At 45.4% G+C, this 23,424-nt stretch overlaps 1 protein-coding gene across 3 annotated transcripts in view; it reads right to left on the reverse strand.

Moving 5' to 3' along the window:
• Window positions 1-21,114: 21,114 nt before the first annotated feature.
• spire1a (spire-type actin nucleation factor 1a) overlaps window positions 21,115-23,424 on the reverse strand; it is a 108,984-nt gene continuing 106,674 nt past the window's right edge. For all 3 annotated transcript variants that reach the window (XM_084327945.1, XM_084327944.1, XM_084327943.1), the window contains one exon: window positions 21,115-23,146. In XM_084327945.1, coding sequence (XP_084184071.1) covers window positions 22,870-23,146 — 277 coding nt within the window. In that variant the 3' untranslated portion in view covers window positions 21,115-22,869. The remainder of the gene's footprint in view (window positions 23,147-23,424) is intronic.

Genomic DNA, 23,424 nt, shown 5'->3' on the forward strand with positions numbered 1-23,424 from the left:
GGACATGTGTCTGCGGGAAACTATCGGCCGAATTAAATGAAGATATATGTTCGTCTTTAGGGCATAATATCGAGCGGATCTGAGATATCCTTTTTAATCTTGAGCATACCGGCGTGTTGATTGATTGCGTGCGCTGTGATGGATGGGGGACGAGGCGCTTGGGGACATTTCGGTTAAAAGACTGATTAAGTACTTAGTGAGGATTCGATTAAAGCGCTATAGTGAACTTAAACACTGGCTATAGTACGGTGTGCGATTACGCTTGATCTTGTGTTTAGTAGATGCGCGGTAGTTATTGAATAAAGTGTAACGGAATGTGAGATCTGCCGCGGCCGTTCGGGTTCTATAATAAGTAAGCTTGAGAGGATGTGTATGTTATTGCAGTTATGGTTAGGCATGGCAATGATGTGTGTGTTTGGGTATGAGTGAAAGGATTTATGGTTGTGTTGTACGTTGCGTGATGTAGTATGGATTAAATCTGTAAATTGGCACTTACAATATGACTGAGAACGGTTTTTAATGTTGAACCTGGTGGGCGCGCTATGTCCGCTGCGCCACCCAGCTATGCATGGAGGGGCGCGTGCATGCTCGTCGAAGCTCGTGCTGGACAAAGCGCGTTCTCGTCAGAACTCGTGCGTATCGTAGCGCGCGGCTAGGCTAGGCTACATGCTACAATGGCTCGTCGCGGCTCGCTTGGGGTTGTTCAATACTGTATGTTGTGAATGGGATGATATTGCAGTGTAACTGAATTGTCATTTATGTTGGATGGGTCGTGTGAGTTTGCGGTATTGGCTAATGTTTAAATGGTATTGGCTGAATGTTTGAACGAATGCAGGGTGTGTGGGGAATGAGTAGGCCGTGTGGGAGATGCGCGCATGCGCGCTTGTGAGAGAGGACATTGTGTGTGGGACGTGAAAGAGTGGGATGAATTGTGATGTGGTTAGAAGTGCACTAGGTGGCGCCAGAGTCAACCTGGGGATTCAGTCCGGCCTGCTGAAGCAGGTTGGAGGGGGTCCTGGGGTGAGCTCGTGATGCGCGGCCGTTTTAAGTGGAGCGCAGTGGTCGCCATTTTAGACGGGGCTGGGGTGGCCATTGTAAGGGGTTTATGTTTTTGGAGTGATGTGGTAGGTACTGCGCTAGGGGGCGGTAGAGGCGTCATTTGGACTCCCGTCCTGGGCAGTATGTCGTGCGTGGCTTTGGTATGGTTGAATGTATGTGATGTCCCTTTGTTGGGCCTACCCCCCCCCCCTCTCTCTCTCTCTCTATCTCCCTCTCTCTCTCTCTTTCTCCCTCTCTCTCTCCCCACGCACCCTTGTCTCCATATCTCTCCCTCTTTACATTTCTCACTCTCTCTCACCCCCCCCCCCTCTCTCTCTCTCTCTCTCTCTCTCTCTCTCTCTCTTTCTCCCTCTCTCTCTCCACACACACCCTTGCCTCCATATCTCTCCCTTTCCCCCCCCCTCTCTCCTTTTTTCTTTCCCTCTCTTTGCTGCCCCCCTCCTCTTCTCGCTCACTCTTTCCCTTTGCCCCCCCCCCCCTTCTGCATGGGTTTCTCCCTCTCTCCCTTTCCCCCCCCTCTCTCCTTTTTTCTTTCCCTCTCTTTGCTGCCCCCCTCCTCTTCTCGCTCCCTCTTTCCCTTTGCCCCCCCCCCCCCCCCCTTCTGCATGGTTTTCTCCCTCTCTCCCTTTCCCCCCCCCCTCTCTCTCATTTCTCTTCAACCCTCCCACTCCATCCTTTGCCTCACTTGCTGAGCCCCTCTCTCTCTCCCCCCTCTTCCTTCTTAAGGCCGGCATGGAGATACATGTTTGCCCTCTGGCCCGGTCCTCTCTTGACCGGTCGGCGGTTTCGTTGCGGCCTTTTTTCTCCTGCCCTACTTGGGGTGCCGGGGTGTCCTAGTATTGTGTTTAGGTTGGGGTCTTCGTGTCAGTGGACTGTGGTGTGTGTAGTTATAAAGTTGTGTTGTTGTTTGTGGGGATTGCAGGACATATTAGGATACGCGCCGGTGACGGAGGAAGGAGGAGGAGGACGGAACATTCGACATGGTTCCTGGTTTGAGTGACAGTAGTAGGCGGGTGCTTCGGGGGTGTGCTGTGGCGGTGGTTTGGTTGTGTGTGTTGGTCGGTACGATAATGTATGATCCATATCAGCGACCTGAACAGCCAGAGGTGGTGGTAGTGGGTAGAAGGTCGCTGCCAGACCATCGCGGGAATCTGTTTTTGGGGATGGCGAGGACGGTGGCTAAAATGGCTAATAAGTCGGATTGCTACGTGTGTGGCTTGGCCCCGCAAGCGGCCGACGCGGGTCTTCCTCTGATTGCGCACCCCTTAACGAAGTGTCATGCCAATGTGTTGAGAGACGTGCCTCTCCCTCGCCTGTGCGACGGGGTGAGTCATGATAAGATATTGAGGTATTTGGGCCGGGAGTTGGGGTCGAATAAGGCTGTGGGTTATGGAGCGATAAAGGACAGTAGCCCCATTCCAGTGGCGTTTAGGGCGGCTGGGTTTGAGATGTGCGTAGAGGGGAGGTCCGGTGGTAGGAACGTGGGGTATTTGGACGGCTGCTTGGGTGAGAGTGGAGTCTGGGGTAAGGATTCAGAGGCGCCAGCCCCTAGTGGGGCATTTTGGATTTGTGGTGAGTTTGCGTACGCCGCGTTACCGATTAAGTGGAGGGGTAGGTGTGCATTGGGGTATTTAGTGCCGGCTATGAGGGTGTCAGATGTTTTGCCAACGCTTCCCAGGTCAAGGAGAAGGAGGGATGCGGACCACTTTTTCAGGGTGGCGTTTCCCTGGTGGGGGACGTATGCGAACATGGGTGAACTGGACCATCTAGCTCGCGTGTTTGAGGATATGGCGGCTACGACCGCGAGGGGTATGACCCTGGAGGCTCAGGAGCTACGGTCCTTAAGACTGATGGAGCTGCAGTCAAGGACAGGTTTGGACTTCCTGTTGGCGAGTTCAGGTGGCACGTGTGCATTTATTGGTCAGGAATGCTGCACATTTATCCCAGAAAATGATATAGGTGGCTTACCAGCGATTATAGAGCATTTGAAGAATATTACTAGGGAGATGCAGGTCCCGCGGGAGGACTCGTGGGAGGACTGGGGTCATAGTTGGATGGGCTATATAGGATGGACGATTGTTAAGTATCTGCTGTGTGCTGTGGTGATGTTTGCGGTTATAGTTGTTTGTGTGAATGTAATCAGGGTGTGTGTGGCGTACGTGTTCAGGACTCTCGGCGCGGCTGGTTCTGCGTCTGAGGACCCACACTGCTCGACTGCACCTGCGTATACGATGATGGTGGTAAGGGATGGCGCGGAGGGTGGCAGGGTGGGTGTGGGCGTTCCATTAAAGCCGAGATGCCCGGCGTACGCGCTGGCAACTATTCTCTGATCTGGGTGGTGGACATTCAGGGTTGGGGAGTGGGAGGGCCGGAGCGTGCGTGTGGGTGTGGGGCGGGGGACGTTCCTGGACGACCGTACGTTGCCGTTGGCGAGATAAGGTTGTGTATGCAATTGTGTTTTTTTTCCATAGTAGGTACGTTTGGATTGACTGTATGATGTGGGGCGGTGTACCCGGAGTTCGGTGTTGGGTCTGGTCGGCTATGCATGGCCGTCCGGCAGGGCACTGGACTCTGGGGATACTGGCCTGAAGGACGGGATAAGTTGCCGGGATGCTGACTGCTTTGTACCTGTGGTGAGGTGTGTTCAGACCGCTGTGGAGGGGCTGTCAGGGTCTCTTCAGTAAACAGGGTTGACACCTCACGGCGTGCGTGGCGCGGCGTCCGTGGCATTCTTTAGATTATCTCTGGGGACACGTGTCTGAGTGACAGGTGTCCCCTGGGGGGTGTGGTACTGAATAATGAAAAAGAATGTGAAAAAATGGATGTAACTATATTAATCAAGATGTTTTTGTTTTCCGAGGAGTATCAGAATTGGAGCGGAATCAAGCGGAAGTAAAGGAGAGCCGAAATTCGACAAAAAATAGGAACCCAGTGTGTTGACAGAGATCGAACGAGAAGAAAAACAGGGAGTAGAAACTGGCGGTATCACACACATGTATCAATTACAAATGTCTCGTGTTTAAGAGTGTATGAGGAAAGTAAAAAGATACTCATACAGTGAATGAAAAGAACCTCTCAGGAATTTGATTATAAAGACAGAGTAAAGTACAAGTCCGGTTGATAAATTAACAAGAACTGTTGTCATTGTGTGCTCTGATCTCCAGCAGTTCGATTGGACACGCGGAACACCACAAATCAGGTAAGAATAGGAATTTCAGGTGAACAAGGGACAGAAGAGAATAGGAAGGGCCCACAGTGCCACTATTGGCTGTCCGAGTAGGAGTCAGTCACAAGAAGCATAGACACCTACACTTAGATAGGGATTACAGAAGATACTTTTCTGCCTGTTGCCATTGTTACAAGATAAAGAAGATAAGAGAAACTTTAGAAAAATGGGGAGAAAAAGCGCATATAAGAAAATGAAAGCCACAACCAAATCAGATAAGTCGACCATAATTGGATGGATGGAAGAGAGTCCAGTACAGATTATTGCCAACGACACGACAAAAGGTAACGAATATTACTTGGAAAAAGCAATCTATGTATCAAAAAGATGGAATGAAAGATGGAAAACGCTTGCGAAACGTTGGCCGGTCGAGGGTTCTTTTGATTTAGAGTTAATAGCTGATATACGAATGCTAATTAAGACATATGCATACCACGGGGGCGACGTGGCAAGGGCAAAGAAATATTTGCAAGAAACAACAATGATAGAATCTTATGCACGGGAAGCTGAGAGAAGAGATAGTGAGAAAAAGGCCATAGCAAATGGCAATGATGCAGACAAACCAGTAGAGGAGGTAGTCCCGGTCACCATAACTCCCCTGGCCCCTAGCACAGCACCTGTCACCGCCCAAAGTGCAGTTCAGTTAGCCTCACCCACCCCAGCCTCCTATCTTATTGCCCAACAGGAAAGAATTGAGGGAGCTTTAGCACCCCCGCCATATGCCAGTAGGAATGGGGGGCCAATATACCCCATCTTACCTGTATTAGAGATGACAAGTCCTTATGAAATGACAGATGATGCGGGGAACAAAGAGACGGGACAAGCAAAGACATCAATTCAGCTGATAGCTAGGCAACCAGACAGTTCAGCCCAGACTCGGTCAGACAGAGAGTATGCGGCCGCCTCACGGCCAAGGGAAGGGATGGAAAGGATGTCAGAGCGAGCTAGAGTGATCCAAGAAGCTGAAAGGATGGGAAAGGAAGGCTATGAGACAATGTTAAAACAGAAAGATTGGGCAAGGATGAAGGCAACCTACGGCCATCCTCTAGGAGTTTCTGACCACCAGAGAGGGTATGACCACCAGAGAGGGTATGACCACCAGAGAGGGTATGACCACCCGAGAGGGTATGACCACCAGAGAGGGTATGACCACCAGAGAGAGTCTGTCCGCCAGCCGGAGTACTTACAAAGCCCCCCAGCTCCTGCGCCCCACTCCGTATACCAAGCTCTCCCTTCCCCCCAACCCCAGTCCAGCAGGGGGGTAGACCCTGGCAGTTTCGAGGTTGGTCTCACGAAATCACAGTGGGTGGATGTAGATGCAGTAGGTAAGAAGCCGGAGGCTATCGACATCGAACTTGGGGGGCAGATGATACAGATAAAAGACGATCTGACAGGGATAGACCAGGCGCTCGTGGATTTGGACAGGGACCACGTTGACATAATAGGGCGGTTTACGAGCCACGACTCTACAAAAACTGATGGGGCAGATGAATATAAAGAGATCATGAGGATACGGGCTGGCATTGAGGGAAAACTAACCGCCCTGCAAGACAAAAAAGCAGAGCAGAAAAAAGCCCTCCAGAAAGTAGAAGATGCTGTAAGGGAGAGAATGCAGACCAGATCACAGACGAAAAATAAGCAAGCCCCTGTCCGCATGGCTCCTATAATAGTCAGAGGACAGGACCTGGAATATCACCCCTGGAAGGCGTCGGACATGACACAGGTGACTGAGAAATTGCCGCCCCTCCAGAATGGGGCCAACCCATGGATTGCCCAACTGGAGGAGTTGATGGTCGGACAAGAAATGGCAATGGGGGATGTCAAGAAAATATTGACAACCGTGATGGGAAAAGACGGCATGGAAAGGATACTGGAGACGGCTCACCTGCATGGCCATGTGGGGACTGGAGCGCATGATGCGGACCTGTTCACGCGGTACAGGGGAGTAACGTGGCTGGCCCTACGAGACACCTATCCAACGAGATTGCACCCAGACCAAATTCAGATTGGTACTCTGGGGGCAACAATCCACCCCAGGCTGTACGTACGACAAGCCTATGCCGCGTGGAAGAATACAACTGGTCAGGAGGCAGGACTTGACCTTATGCATGAAGCCACGTTAAGAGCCAAGATTGAAAACGGCCTCCCCCTAGAGGTAAGACAGAAATTGGCCGAGGTGGTGTCATTGTCAAGTATGGCAGTGAACTTATATATTGATCAAGTGGTCCATTACGTTGAACTGTATCGGAAAAAAGAGCAAAGGACAAAGGAGAAGGATATGGATCAACAACGTAAGATCATGTATCAACAGCCAACCGATGCAGGGAAGGTAGTGGAATACCTTCAAGCCTTAGTCCAGGCCCCACAACCAAGAGGTGGGACAGGCGATGAAGGGGAACCACAGGAACAAAGACAGGCTCAAGCGGGAACACAAGGGGGTCATGCGCCGGAACAACAACAAAGGTCAAGAGGAGCAACCGGGTGGCAACCACGAGGAAGAGGTGGAGGCAGAGGCAGGAATCCGAATGGATACGTGTTTCGGCGGGTGGAGTGTTGGCCGTGCGGGGAGACTGGCCATCTCGCACGCGACTGTGGACAGGACTACCAAGCCAGAGGGGGAGGAACTCGGGGGGGAGACCGGGGAAGAAATTGGCAAGGCCAAGGCCCACCCCGAGTTCAAGACCCTAGTGAGAACAATGGCCCGGTAAATCCAGCAAGAGGGCCAGATGAACCACTATGAAGAGGCCCAGAGAGACCAATGGGGAGGTGTCAGCTGTCAGTGTCGTCTTTGAGGGAGGAGCCTATTGTGTGCGTAACGGTGAATGACAAATCTGTCGAGATGATGGCAGACACCGGTGCGGCCTACACGGTAGTACAACCCCAAGACGCGACGCACCTAACCATGTCCGGTCGATACGTACGGACAATTGGATTTGAGGGAGTAAACCAGCTGACGCCTGTTACCGATCCTGTGACTCTGAGATATCAAGGCAGGGAAGCGACTCTCCCTGTGCTGGTCTCGGAAAGCACACCCATTAACTTACTTGGCCGAGATGGGCTGGGGTTACTGGGGATGGACATTAAATGTACTGCGGAGGGTTGCGTGATAGCCGAACGAGAAGACCAGTACTATCAGATGGTACAACGAATCGACAGTCAACCACCAGAGATTTATTGTCTAGGGGGACTGGACCAAGAGCTGCTTGGTCCAGCCTTGCAATGGGAGAAATTTATCACTGCCAATATGCCTGAAGCAAGTGATCCAAAGACCCCCTATCATTGCACTCTGCAGTATCATAAAGATGCAGACTCGTCACAGACTAAGGAGTGGCTGAGGGTGCAACCTGACAAAGTACAGCTGAATGCTACCAATATCATATTGGGGCCGCAGGGAGCAGCGCTACGTATTGCACGGAGCGACTATCTGCATAAAGAGCACGGCATTATGGACAGTGTGACCATGTGACTTTGAAGGTAATCAGCTCATGTGATCAACAGCACATAGGCGAAATGATGAAAAAAGCCGAAGGGATGGAATTTGAACAGATGAAAGAAAACAAACGGATCTGGATAAGCCCTGATAAAAGGTTTATTAAGATCATGGTCCAAGGCACAGGGATGGGTCGTCCCCAAACTGTGCAACTATCCCAAGAGACACTGGGAGAACTCCCTAATGCATCAAGCCTCCAAGAGGACATGATGGAGGCGGTGCCTGAGACGCTGTGGGCAAAAAACAGCACTGACATTGGATTAATCAAGTCCGCTCAACCTGTGAAGGTGGAGCTTAGACCTGGGGCCACCCTGCCTTGGAAAAAACAGTATCCATTGAAGGAGAAAGCGGTGGCTGGAATCGAGCCACAAATCAAAGGACTTTTAGCTGCAGGAGTCCTACGGAAAACAACTAATCCCCGGAGCAACACGCCGTTGCTACCCGTGGAGAAGCCTGATACCTCTTACCGGCTGGTGCATGATTTAAGAGCTATCAACGAGGTGTTACTTGACTATCCATCAGATGTCCCCGACCCCCATGTGCTATTGACATTTATCCCGTCGAAAGCTGAATACTTTACGGTTATAGATTTGTGTAGTGCATATTTTAGTGTGCCCTTGAGCAAGGAGTGCCAGCATTTTTTTGGTTTTACTTATAAGGATGAATATTATGAGTATACTAGGATCCCTCAGGGACTAAAGCATTCGCCACACATATTCAACAAAATCCTAAGGGAGGATTTAGAGGGGTTGGATAAGGTCATGACCTCTAGGGTCATTCAGTACATGGATGATCTGTTACTGTGCGCGGACGATCAGACAACATGTCATCGCGATTCCGTGAAACTGTTGCAGCTGTTGGCGGAAAACGGCCATAAAGTGTCGTTGAAAAAGTTGCAATATTGTAAACCTAAAGTGATCTATTTAGGACAAACAATTTCACAGGGCCATCGGGCTATTTCAGAAGAACATTTGGTGGCCATAAAGACGGCGCCCAAACCTGTGACGGTACGACAGCTAATGGGATTTCTGGGTATAATGGGGTACAGCTCTCCATGGGTCGAGAACTATACGGAAATAGTGAAACCATTGAGAGAAATGATGAAAGAAGTGGGCGTTGATAAACTGAGTAGTAAAGTGGTATGGACCGAGGATGGCTCACGGGCATTCGAAACAATCAAGTCTCGACTGTTAGAGGCGCCGGCCCTGGCTTTGCCAAACTATACCAAGAAATTCATACTCTACGTCTCTTCTTCTCCAGATCAGAAGCAGGCGTGCGCGGTGTTGGCCCAGAACACAGGGGTGGGGGCGCGACCGCAGCCGATGGCGTACTACTCAATTGCCTACTCGGAAGTAGAGATGGGGATGGCTCCATGCTACCGAGAAATGGCTGGAGTGTATACGATGTACGAGAAAGCCGCAAGTATTATGATGGGATATCCAGTGGATATCATGGTGAGGCATGACTTAAAGAGTCTGTTGGAGTCCGGTAAATATGCACTAACGATGCCTCGCATTAAACATTACTACAGACTTTTGGAACAGGAAGACGTGACGCTGGTCAGGTGTTCCATAACGAACCCGGCAGCTGACATCCCTACGCCTGAGGATGGAGAACCCCACGACTGTATAGTCGAAGCCGAGAGGTACTCTAAACTCAGAGCAGACTTGCAGGCGTTTCCATTTAGCAGTCCAGATCTGGAATTATGGACTGACGGCTCTTGCTATCGAGTTGGCGAGGGACTAAAAGCAGGCTACTCCGTGGTAAGATCACAGGGCGAAGGGTTTGTGGTGGAAAAAGCCGAAGCATTATCACAACCTTGTTCAGCCCAATTAGCAGAGTTGGTCGCACTGACGGAAGCATGTAACATGGCAGAGGGCAGAACTGTAAATATTCATACAGACTCGGCCTATGCGCACGGCACAGCATTTTTATTTGGCACAGTGTGGAAAGGGCGAGGTTTTAAGAAAGCTGATGGAAGCGCCATAAAACATTGTAGTCAGATTAAACGGTTGTTAGAAGCAATTATGAAACCAAAACAGATTGCGATAATCAAGTGTGCTGCCCACCAGTCAGACGAGTCGAAAATAACTCGAGGAAACAAAAGAGCAGACGAAGCTGCCAAGGAAGTGACAGGTGCCGACAGAGCAGGTAAGGTGTTGGTTATCACACACGGAGTTGAGTTAGAGGACAAGATAACCTACAAGGATGTTTTGACTTTCCAGGAGGAGGCTAGTCAGGTAGAACGGAACCTCTGGATAACCAGGGGAGCTTGTCAGGATGATTCAGGTTTGTGGCGCGACATCAATGGATTTGTGGTGGCTCCTGCTGGCCTGGTCGGACTGCTGATCCACACGGCTCACGACTTTTGCCATGCGCATAAAGGAGAGGTAAGGAGAAAAATCAGAGAATATGGCTTTTGGGCGCCAGATTTGAACAGTCAAATTGATCATGTGCTAAAGAGATGTGTAATATGTTTGAAAAACAATATACGTAAGGGGATTAGTGTGTCACCAGGACATATCCCCACGCCCAATGGCCCAATGCGAGACCTTGTAATTGATTACATTGACATGATTAAGCCCATTAATCAGAAGAGATATATTCTTGTCGTTGTCTGTCGTTTTTCAAGGTGGGTGGAGGCGTGCGCCACCCGGCACAAGGATGCAGCATCGGTGGCTAAGTTCTTATGCCAAGAGGTAATTCCCCGTTTTGGTTTAATGGACAGAATCAGTTCGGACAATGGCAGGGAATTTGTTGACAAGACTGTGCGTTTAATACTCCAACATTTAGGCATAAAACAGCGATTGGGGGCCGTTTATCATCCGCAGAGCCAGGGGATGGTGGAGCGCATGAACGGGACGCTAAAAAACAAGCTGGTAAAGATCTGTCAACACACAGGATTGAATTGGCTGAACGCTCTCCCTTTAGCATTGATGGCATGCCGGTCAAGCGAGGTTCGCGGACTGCGTCTGACACCGCACAAAATGATGTTAGGTCGCTGCATGGTAGTACCAGGTTTGCGACAACGATATGCGTGAATACGTAAAATACATGTCAAAGATACACCGAAATATTCTGGATCATGTCTCCAGTAGACAGGAGCATGAAACCGGGGAGGAGGTGAATAGGCAGACTACAACTCAAATCATACCAGGCGACTACGTTTATGTTAAAGTATTTAGACGCAAGTGGTTTGGCGCGAGACGAGAAGGGCCATACAAAGTCGTTCGAGCCACCGAGAGGGCTTTACAAATCCAAGGATCACCGATGTGGTTTCACGTTACTCATTGTGTAAAAGCAATCGATATGGACCAAGAATGGGAACCTGAACCACGAGACCTTGACGATGAAACCGGGGCGTCGCAACCGTTACATGAAGGCGAAGTGGAAGCGGCGGAGGATGAAATTGGGGTGGCGCTAACCCCAAACGATGGGGAAGATGCGAATGATTATGGCGAGCCAGACCGAGGGGACCACGATTGGCCACGAGTAGAGGATGAGGGTTTTTTACAGGAACCAGACAGAGGAGAAGATTATGAATTGGAACATAATAATTTCTCCTCTGTGGATTTGGAGAAGGTACCAGAAGAACCGGAGGAACCAGTGCTTAGCACAAGCCCGGAACGAGATACTCGACCACAACGAGTCATCAAGAAGCCTCAACGGTATACATAGGCGAAAGAAGGGATAGTGTAACTGATAGGCCTTGGAGAGGGCGTGTATATATTCATTTTTCATTTTTCATTAGCTGAGCTCTCTCCTTTTTTAGAAATGTTTAGATAGTAAATGCAATGTAAAGTCTTTTCTTTCAGAGTGGATTGCACAAAATAGACACGTTTGGTTAAAAGAAAACATAAGTATAGTCTAAACCTGGTAATTGGTACGATCATCTTTTTGCATAAAGGGACGGACCTAGACTGAAGTGAAATTGATATAACTGATACATTGTGTATAATCTGCAAATAATTGGAAATTGTTAAACGGTGTGAGTGAATAGAGAACTGTGTAAACATAAACGGATTCATAGTCGGTCAGTGGAAAAGGGAGCTAATGTGGGTGTTGAAAGCAATTGATACTAACAAATATGAAATATGAGTTAGAAGGATTCTGGAAATATTTGGTTCTTAGGTGATTTGGCTAAACAGTAAGGTTAAGGTAATTGTAACAGTTTGATTGAAAAAATACTAACAAGTATATTGGGGATCATTAATCCCCAAACCGGGGAAACTGTGGTAGTTTATCAACCAACCTGTGTGAAAATGTACCATCCTGCCCAGAATGGCGAAATTGGAAAAGGTAATTTGCACATTACACATTAGAAATTCAAAGACACTCCTTCCTAAATTCAACCAGAGACTGTCTGCAGTTTCATCTCCTGGGGAGGTGATGAGATTAGCAGTTGAGTGATTTAGCATTTACAGCCTTAAGATCAAAGAACCTTCTGGTAGACATCGAGCCTACAAGCCTGAACACACAGGAAACACACAGGAAGCCTGGGGTTCACAAGGGAGGGAGGGAAGATTGCCAGGTGTGGCGGTTGCTATCCCCCCCCCCCCGGTGAACAAAAGGCACCACTTAAATAGCTTACATGAAAGGGTTCCCCTTTTAAAACCGTTTGGGTTTTAAAACTGTTGGGGAAACGCCCACTAAGAAATTCCGTTCTGACGTCACTTTTCGTGGACTAGCCTATTGACAGACAGAGCTATTGTTTCTCCAATCAGTAAGCTCGGTAAGGCTCAGACGGATACGCCCGCTTGACGTAAAATTAGGGGCGGAGATCTAGATTTGAATATATCAGGCTCCACAGAGGGAGCAAAAACACAACTCCACGAAGAATACAACCCTCAACACCCAATCTACATGCTCCCTTTGACTCGAGGTGGACCGACCGGCGAAAACACAGAGAGACGGCTTCTGAAACACCATTGAAGGACGAAGAACGAGAGCGGCTTATAGCTACAAGCTTTTTAGGTTATATTGAATATTTAGGCTAAAGTCTGATAAACCTCGGCATAGGGAGGTCTTCTATCAGATTTTATTGCAAGTGATTCTTTCAAATATTTGATTTGTAATTAATGAAATCCTTTTTTATTAAACCAACGGATTTTTCAAAACTGCTCCGAACTCGATTTCTTCAAAGCCGCCGTTTTCTCTGTTGCTGACGAGCAGAAAACCATTTCCTGGTTTCTGCAGTTTGTATGTAGAATAGAACTTATTGGGCTTGGTAAAGTAGAACACAACGCAGATAGGTTAAGCTAGGAAGATTACTACAGGAGTATGATTGTGCCATTTATGTGGGTTAGGATTTTTTTTTTGTGATTCACGCCATATCCGGATCGCATGAGTAATTATGGGGCCAAATTTTCGTTCACAGTGCTTGATTGATAGTTTAGTGTATGCTATGTCCTTCAGTCTATGTGGGGCTACTATGTTTTCTTCTAATTTTCTCCAGGATACTAATGCTTGGGGGTCAAACCATGTTGTCAATGGTCTTAATGTGTATGCCTTAAAATATTGGAAAAAATATGGAAATGCCATGCCACCATCTGCTTTATTTCTCTGTGCGGTGGATCTTTTTATATGTGGTGGTTTGTTATTCCAAATAAATTTGTATGTGGAGGAGTGTAATCTTTTCCAGTAACCCTCTGGAGGGGGTAACGGTAGCATTGAACTGAAGAAGTTGATTCTAGGTAGTACATCCATCTTAACTATTGATATCCGTGCTTGTACTGTGTTTTTAAGTTTTGCCCATCTATCAAGGTCGTCTTTGATTTTTTTTTGGATTTTTGTGTAATTGTGCTTCACCGTTTGTCTTATGGTGGGGAATATTTCCACTCCCAAGCATCTGAAATGTTTTACCATCGGTATCTCTCCTGGGAGGGTTATATCTTTTTTTGCAGGGGTGTTAAGTGGAAGGAAAGCCGACTTCGGCCAATTTATCTTAAATCCCGATAAATCACCAAAGTCCTCAATCAACTTGAGCAGATGAGGCAATGTGGTGTTGGGGTTTTGCATGAACAATATTACGTCGTCCGCATATAAACACATTTTTTGTTGTGTGCCCTTGATTACGATTGGTTCTATGGATTGGGATTGTCTTATATATTGTGCTAAAGGCTCTAATGATAGATTGAATAGTCCGGGACTAAGAGGACAACCCTGTCTGGCAGAGCGTGATACCGGAAAGATTTTGGAGATGATTGTGCCTGTTGTAATCATAGCCGATGGGTCTTTGTATAATACTTTAATCATATCAATGAATCCTTTTCCTAACCCCATCCTTTCTAATACTGCCCATAGATACGACCATTCCAGCCTGTCAAAGGCTTTCATAGCATCCAGGGACAGCATCGCCTTAGGTATGTTGTCATCCTTGTCGGCATCTAGTACGTGCAGTATTCGTCTTATGTTATCAGAGATCAGGCGGCCTCTTATGAAGCCAGTTTGGTCCGGGTGAACTAAAGACGTCATATGCTTTTGTAATCTGATGGCTAATACCTTAGAGTACAGTTTGATATCGGTTCCGAGGAGGCTTAAAGGTCTATAACTACCGCACTCGTTGGGGTCTTTGTCTTTTTTAAGGAGGACTGTTATGAGTGCAATATTGTCATTCTTATGGAAGTTCCCCTCCTTGACTGAGTATAAGATCATATTTAGTAATAAGGGACCAATTATGTCCCAACAAGAAAGGTACATTTCTGATGGGAAACTGTCTCTTCCAGGAGCCTTACCACTTTTCATTGCGGTTATGGCCTTCTTGAGTTCCTCTAGTGTGATCGGTGTTTCTAACTGTTTAGCGTCATCCTCTGAAAGTTTAGGGAGAATAATTTGATTAAGATATGTGTCCATTTTGTTTTGATCGAAGGTCGTTTCTGCTTTATATAAGTCGGAGTAGAATTCTTTGAATGTATCGTTTATTTTTACAGGATCTGTTACAAGTACTTGTTGTGCTCTAATGGTAGTTATATCTGCAAATTTTGCATTAATTCTTAATCGCATGGCTAATAGGTGACTAGGTTTGGAACCATGGGAGTACTGCTGTTGTCTTGTGCTGCGTATTTGTATTTCCGATTGTTGTCTGTATATGGCATTGATCTCTATTTTTAGTACGTTAACTTGATTCTCTAGTCGAGTTGAGTTGTTGTATTTTAGAGAATTAAATAACGTTGAGTAAAGCGTTTCCATCTCAGCCAGTTTTGTGCATTGATTCTTGCGCATTTTGGAGGAAAAGCTATCCGTGAAATCTTTGATCATTCCCTTTACCGACATCCATAATATTTTGGGGTCTTGCACCGAGTTTGCATTCTCCCGTTGGAATACTATAAGAGCTTCTTTGAGTTGTGTAATGAATTCCTTGTTATTAAGCAGCAACGAGTTAAATCGCCATCTTGGGGCTCGGGAGGATCCTTTTGTGTGTGTGTGTGAGAGCAAGAGAGAGAGAGAGAGAGAGAGAGAGATAGTTCTCCAACTTGTGTGAGTTGCAGTGATCTCCTGGTTGTTCCCCACCTAGGTTATCTAACTATTGCGCTGCTGCAACTAGAAACACTGGCCTGGCCTGCTTCTAAGTTCAGTGGCCTGACTGAATAAAAATAAAATATTGAAATCTTTTTTATTAAATTTTTTTATCATCTGGCGACCCGACTTTAGATTTATATATATATATATATTACAGAGAATTTGAGGGGAAAGTAGGTTAAGTGAAACGTTTAAAGGATAAGGCCAGTGTAATATCAATTTCTTTCTTATTGTCAACATAGCCTATGGAAAGACCAACACCCACAATGCATTTCTTCTCATTTCTGATCTATCAGGCCAACAGCAGGTTATAACTCATATGTCCAGAAGTCGATTGTTGTCCAAAAACTCCAAAGGCAACTGTTGTCAAAAAGTGAGACATTTGATTGAAAATGTAACTAATGTATACAAATATACCACCATAATGTACATGCCTTGACCTGCACATATAGTCTGTCATGACGCCCACTTTTAGTTATCGTCAGTGAGGTACATCCTTACCTGTTACTTCAGCAATGAAGTATCAGAACATGATGAATGGAATTGAATGAGATATGATTATTATCTCTGACTTGTGGGGAACTGCAACACCCTACAAGTTCCATTCTGATTAGATTTAATACATCTGTACAACATTAACTGCATTTCTTAAATGATTGATCTTTATGTCATAAACCTGACATGTCATCTTGTCCTTTCAAAGTCAAATATTCCTTTACTTAACAGGCAGGAGTGTGGAGAGACAGGCAGGAGTGTGGAGAGAGACAGACAGGAGAGACTGGGTGGAGAGAGACAGACAGGAGAGACTGGATGGAGAGAGACAGACAGGAGAGACTGGATGGAGAGAGACAGACAGACAGGAGAGAGACAGACAGGAGAGACTGGATGGAGAGAGACAGACAGACAGACAGGAGAGAGACAGACAGGAGAGACTGGATGGAGAGAGACAGACAGGAGAGACTGGATGGAGAGAGACTGGATGGAGAGAGACAGACAGGAGAGAGACTGGATGGAGAGAGACAGACAGGAGAGAGACTGGATGGAGAGAGACAGACAGGAGAGACTGGATGGAGAGAGACAGACAGGAGAGACAGACAGGAGAGAGACAGACAGGAGAGACTGGATGGAGAGAGAGACAGGAGAGACTGGGTGGAGAGACAGACAGAATGAATGACGTTTCAAATGTAATGTAAATCACAAATGTACATATTCAAGGCAAGCTCACACACAGAATCCAAAATCAACGACGAAAAAAAGGAATATATCCTTTACAAATTCTTAAAAACTCAATTACATTTTAATATAAGAAAGAAAAACTTTAAATATGCTGCAAGATATACTTTTTTGAAAGAAAAAACAAATGTTGGAGAGAGGGTGGAGAGAGAGACAGGAGAGACAGACAGGAGAGAGACAGACAGTAGAGACTGGATGGAGAGAGACAGACCGGAGAGACAGACAGGAGAGAGACAGACAGGAGAGACTGGGTGGAGAGAGACAGACAGGAGAGAGACAGACAGGAGAGAGACAGACAGGAGAGAGACAGACAGGAGAGAGACAGACCGGAGAGACTGGATGGAGAGAGACAGACAGGAGAGAGACTGGGTGGAGAGAGACAGACAGGAGAGAGACAGACAGGAGAGAGACAGACCGGAGAGACTGGATGGAGAGAGACAGACAGGAGAGAGACAGACAGGAGAGACTGGATGTAGAGAGAGACAGACCGGAGAGACTGGATGGAGAGAGACAGACAGGAGAGAGACTGGGTGGAGAGAGACAGACAGGAGAGAGACAGACAGGAGAGAGACAGACAGGAGAGAGACAGACCGGAGAGACTGGATGGAGAGAGACAGACAGGAGAGAGACTGGGTGGAGAGAGACAGACAGGAGAGAGACAGACAGGAGAGAGACAGACAGGAGAGAGACAGACCGGAGAGACTGGATGGAGAGAGACAGACAGGAGAGAGACTGGATGGAGAGAGACAGACAGGAGAGACTGGATAGAGAGAGACAGACAGGAGAGACAGACAGGAGAGAGACAGACCGGAGAGACTGGGTGGAGAGAGACAGACAGGAGAGAGACAGACAGGAGAGAGACAGACCGGAGAGACTGGGTGGAGAGAGACAGACAGGAGAGAGACAGACAGGAGAGAGACAGACAGGAGAGAGACAGACAGGAGAGAGACAGACCGGAGAGACTGGGTGGATTGGTGTTTTTGTAGTTGTGCACAGATTGGAAAATGTAATTAAGATGGTCCCTTCCTCTGATACTATTGTTGCCCTCTGATAGAGCCATATGAAATCCGCGATCACGGAATCGCGGACGGAATCGCGGAATTGAGCAATAAAAATGGAATCAACTGTAAATTAAAAAAAAAAAAAAATGTGTCAGTGCTGTAAAGTTTAAACCTTTTTAAATCTTAGACAAACAAAACACTTTGCTTTCATGAAATATTGTAAGCCGTCATTTGAGGCTTTATAAAAGCAGCACAATGAACACAAATCTGTCTGTGCCGAGTCCGACCTCATCTTAAATAACAGACAGCATTGCTTGTTGTAGTTAACAAAGAGAGGCAGAGTTGATTTTGCACAAAAATATATATATATCATTTATATTTTTATATTTTTTAATAATAAAAATTTATTTTCATATTTGAATCCCATGCGAAGCTTCAAAGTATTTAAGACAGCCCTATTAAATGGACTGTTATATCTTATTAAATTGTGGACATTTATTAATTCCCACTTATTAGACACTATTTCTGATGGTAAAATGAGCGTACAAAGCAAAATACAGAATTCTGAAATATTAAAACGAAAAAAACGGAATTTGGAAAAAAATTAAATGGAATTTGGAAAAAAATAAAACGGATTTCATATGGCTCTACCCTCTGACTCTGAGATAAGATAGAGATACTGGATAGAATGGGCAGTTTTTGTGTCTACAGTGACATCTTGTGGTTGTGAAAAGACATTACAGGGAAATGCTTGGTTCTGTATGAGCCCCTGAGAATGTGCTTCATACAGTAAAAAGTAAAAGAAGAATAAAGTCCCAACACTATACAAATATACAACTAAAGTACAACCTAAGGTACAAAAATGCAAAAAAAAAATAAAATAAAAGCTAAATGCAAAAATGAGCTTTGGATGTAGTGCAATTTTTTTTTCTAATAAATAGATCAAATATGGTGTAGTGTTTAAACAAACAAAACTTGATTTTCAGTCTAATTGTCGTTCATGTTAATGCGGCCCTTGGTTATCCAATTCGGTAGGTAGGGCCGTGAAAAAACTAGGGTCCTAGAAATGCGCGGGTCCCATGACTGCAGCCTCAGGTACAGCAGCAGCAACATGCTACTCATGATGCCCGCTCTCCTGCAGTGATGCCACACATTACTTGTAAAAAATTATCTGATTAGATTATTCCTTTAAAAAGTTATCTAGTTACTTTACTGATTACTTGATTATCAAAGTAACTGTAACTAGGTTACGAAGTCGTCGTCGTCGTCCCCCTGCTGCTGCCACAACATAAGAATGACAAGTTTTATTTTTTATAATGCTTTATTGAAAGTGCATAATGTCATAAATCATGATTGGCTGCTCAGCCATCAGGCCATATAAGGTCACAGCTGTCCACTGCTCAGGCACTCTAGGACAGCGCACGGTTCCCAAACGAAATAAAATAGAAAATGTATATAATATAATTTTAATTAAAAAAAAATTGTAAAACCGTTGTGTAATATAAAACATGGTATTATAGTTTGTTATTCTCATGTGTGTGTGGCTGTGTGCGTGCGAGGGCGAGCGCACGTCCCATCTCCGGTCTAGCTGACTGTACCCCTGGCTGACTTGGAAAAGTAACTGTAATCAGATTACTGGCTTGTAAAAAGTAACAAGTTAGATTACTATTTACTGAAAAAAGTAATCAGATTAGAGTAACTAGTTTTACTGGCATCACTGCTCTCCTGATAGGATCATCCATGTCGGACACGTTTTTTGATTGATTGATTGAACATTTTATTAAGATTGCAGAATGGGTACAATACAGTACGGCTCAATACACACAATTGTTAAGGGGATGCAGACCAGAGAAAGACTTTCGTCTTGTTTACATCAGGGTCCCCCATTTTCAATTCATAATGACATTTATGACATACACGACATACAGATATGTATCATTCATGACATTTATGACATAGCCTACAGTACTGTTACATTTATGACATACAAGATATACAAATATACAGTAGTGTTTAACAGAGATCCTAACTGAAAATATATACATTCAAGGGGGAGGAAACTGTACATTAGGAGGGGGTTGGGTGGGTTTGGACATTTACGGGGGCCAGTTTCGAATGGCAGCCTCCCGTATAGGTGCTCTTTGAGGGCGGTTTTGAAGGTGGGTAGGGATTCTTTTACGGCTGTGGGCAAGTCAAGGACACACATCTGTTCTCTACCTCCTCCAAGGGGGCTATGTTTTAACCCCAAATATAACTTTGAATTGGGCGCATACAAAGTATATGATGCCTTGTTCATAAAGACATGAGTTACTTTAATATAAGATAGGATAGGCTTTATTGTTCATAAAGACATGTTACTTTAATATAAGATACAAATAGGCTATAATGTTCATAAAGACATTGGTTACTTTAATTTGTCGAAGTGTCCTTAAGATGACCTTGTTGGCACCTTGCATGGTTGCCTCTGCCGATGGTGTGAGTGAATGGGTAAAATGTGAGGAACAAAATTGTAAAGCACTTTGGATAAAAAGCTCTATATAAATGCACCATTTATAAAGACATGAGTTACTTTAATATAAGATATGAAAGGTTTTATTGTTCATAAAGACATTCGTTTTCATCATGTAGTACATGTTGGAGAGATTGGGAGCTGTGGAGGAAAACCATGGTTGAAACCTTTTTTTTGGTTCTGGGAAAATGGTTTACTTGAACACTAGTCATTGTGCGTATTTTGTCATTAATGTTTAACTATTATCCCATCTGTCCACTTTTTGGATGCCTTAACACTGCCCTACTTTGAGGAAAGAACCTGGGGACCTTTGTGGCCCACATGGTAAAGACTTTAATCACACAACCTAATGATAATATACCATGAATATATTGAATCACACAACCTAGCACAGCACAAATGCATGGAAGCGGATATGGACCAGCTAGCTGCAGCTGTTGATCAAAAAACACCTCCTGGAGTTTTAAGCTAGGCTAGCTGATCCGTATCGGCTTTCATTAATTTGTGCTAAGCTAGCCTAGCTTCCGGCTGGATAGCCTTCTACTGAACACACACGAGGGTAAATCGGTAAACCCATCAGGAAGACAGTAAGCTCATTTCCCCATAAAGTTTGTGTATTCTTTTAATTCTAGTCTAAATAACTAAAACTAGTAAAAACTCAATCGTGGTCCTTGGACCTGTGGCCTAATCATGCAACAATCTGCTGGTTTTTGATATGAAAGGGTTTAACAACCACGGATGTAGAATATACAACAAAGCCATATAAAAGTGTGAGACTTTTATTGTAGTTTCTTTAATAATAATAAAAATTAAAAAAAAAAAAATCCCAGTACAGCATGCACACCATTCATTCCTACCTGGGGTCTAGTCAGATGTGACCTACCACTTCATTGGAGCAAGACATCGTCTCTTAACCCTTTCACTGCCACACAACAGCATGTTAACCCTTTCACTGCGACAATACACAGAAGGTTAACCCTTTCACTGCCACACTACAGAAGGTTAACCCTTTACTATCACACTACCGACGGTAGTGTGATAGTAAAGGGTTAACCTTCTGTAGTGTGGCAGTGAAAGGGTTAAACATGGTGATCTATTCCTTTCCCAAAAATGGGCTAAAAAAAAAAAAAATCTAAAACTCAAATATAGCTAGTGATTTTGCGAGTTTATGCACGTGCATGCACATGTAAAAATGACGGATCATGAAAGCAGGATGGAAAAGCAGGCTGTTTCATGTTTATTACAATGACAAACTATACACATAAAAAAGTCAGTGTAAAGAAATAATAAATGTGTTCTACATTCAGTTGGTTATTTCGTTTTTGGCCTAAAACTAACCACTCACTCAGTCTCTGACACACACGCACACACACACGACAAACCCTGGGAAATGGCACTGCGGACACCCCCCGCCCCCCCACCCCCCAAAAAAAGAAAATTAAGAAACTAAATTAATTAAGACAAAGTCAACATAAACAATACATTGGTCCGATAAAAGTGCTGTCTATAAATGTATCTGAACGGAGATGAGTCCATAGTACATTTCCCCAAGGGGATCAATAAATGTATATCTTATCTTATCTTACATACAAAAACAAATTCAAATTTTATTATTAGCTTAACGGAAAATAAAATAAAATTAAGGATACAGATATAATAAAGATTTTAAAATCAAGTCGAGATTTTGATATGTACAGAATGTACGCAATGTACACAATCATAACCCAACAATTGTATACACCGATCACCCAGCTGGTAAAATGATGGATGGGGATGGGGGGGGGGCACCAAAACACAAGAGTCCCCTTTTAATACCCCATTTAATCTTTTTACAATGTACAATAGGTCCATAATTATACAAGTATTCAGAGGAGTTGTTATTTTGGCACAGAATTTAAAACATAACCTTACCAAGTGGATAAAACCCACCCAGAAAAACTGACCACTCGCTTTCCAACGTGACACCACATCATCATCCGAGAGACTAGTAAATATATATATATTATGTCAAATCTCTTAAAATGTGACAGAGGAGCGGCTAAAAATGAATGACATTTGGCATAATCTCATTGGTAGAAAGGAGAAGAAAGGAAGGGAGAGTCAGAGAACTAGCCAGACAGACCCGACTAGTGGATCTGCGGAGCGTTTCTGTCGGTTAGTTCTCCCTGAGTGCTTGGAGTAAACAGGAACTGGAGAACGTATTTACAGATCAAGATTTGAATGGGCCTTCATACTATTTACAAATTAATACTCCACTGTCCGGTATGTGGAGCCACAGTATCATAAGCTTCTTTTCATACTATTATTATTAATTTATTTATTATGTATTATTTATTATTACTACTATATATATATATATATTATACATTCTCTTGCTTGGTTCACGATGGCAACCTCAGCAGCTACCATTACCTGGTCCTAGTTTACCAACCGACAAATCCCCCCCAGATGTATGACCGTCACTGATTGGAATGAACCGCCTTCCACTGTTTTTCAGACAGCCAATGAACTTATAACAAAGGGATTCCAAACCTATGCATGGCTAGTCTCATGGCAAGCACTATAAAGCAAGCCAACTTTCCTGAGAGGGGGCGGGGAAAGGTAGGAGAACCCATGCTAAATTGGGGGGGGGGGGTGGTTTGAGTCAACCCTCGACACTGATCACCATCATCATAAACATTACAGTGATTCTGTAATTAGATTAGTCTCAAAACTAGACTGAACAAGAAGATGTCATTCAAGAGAGTCGTTTTCTTCGTTTTAACAGAGTTGGCCAACGCTTCCCATCTTTCTGGGGGGGGGGGACACATACAGGGGGGGCGATGGCCACTTCCTACACCTCCTTGATGCTGCGCTCGGAGGGCCTGAAGTTGGCCGAACTTGGCGACGACATGTAGAAAGACTGAGTCTTGCGTTTGAGGCGGGCACGCTTGGTGGCCAGCGAAAGGTTACGTTTGCTGGAGGAGATGATCTCGGTGATGAACTTCTTGCAGTCGACGCAGACTTCCATGGTGGCCCAGTCCTCCGTCAGCTCCTTGGGAAGCTCCAGCTCATCGCGTGACCCGCCCTCCAGGCTGCTGCTGCCGCCGCCACTGGTCAGTTTGGACGACCTGGAGGAAGAGGAGAGAAGGAGGAGGGTGAGAGACAGATCTGAGCCTGCATCCACAGAGCTTGAATGGATAAGAGGGGGCCTTTCCTCGTGCATCATGGCGATTGACCCGTGACTCAAACCCCTCCCTCTTTTCTTGAACCTCCATTCACAACCGATGCTTCCCTCGGACAGACTTAGTAAGATCAAGAAAAGAGGGCGGGGCTTGAGACGGGTCAATTTGCTTTAGTCCACTTTTACAGGCTACTCTCGCAAGGCTGACTTTCTGTCGGATTTCCG

Source organism: Notolepis coatsorum (assembly GCF_963971535.1).
Source record: "Notolepis coatsorum genome assembly, chromosome: 13".
NCBI lineage: Eukaryota > Metazoa > Chordata > Actinopteri > Aulopiformes > Paralepididae > Notolepis > Notolepis coatsorum.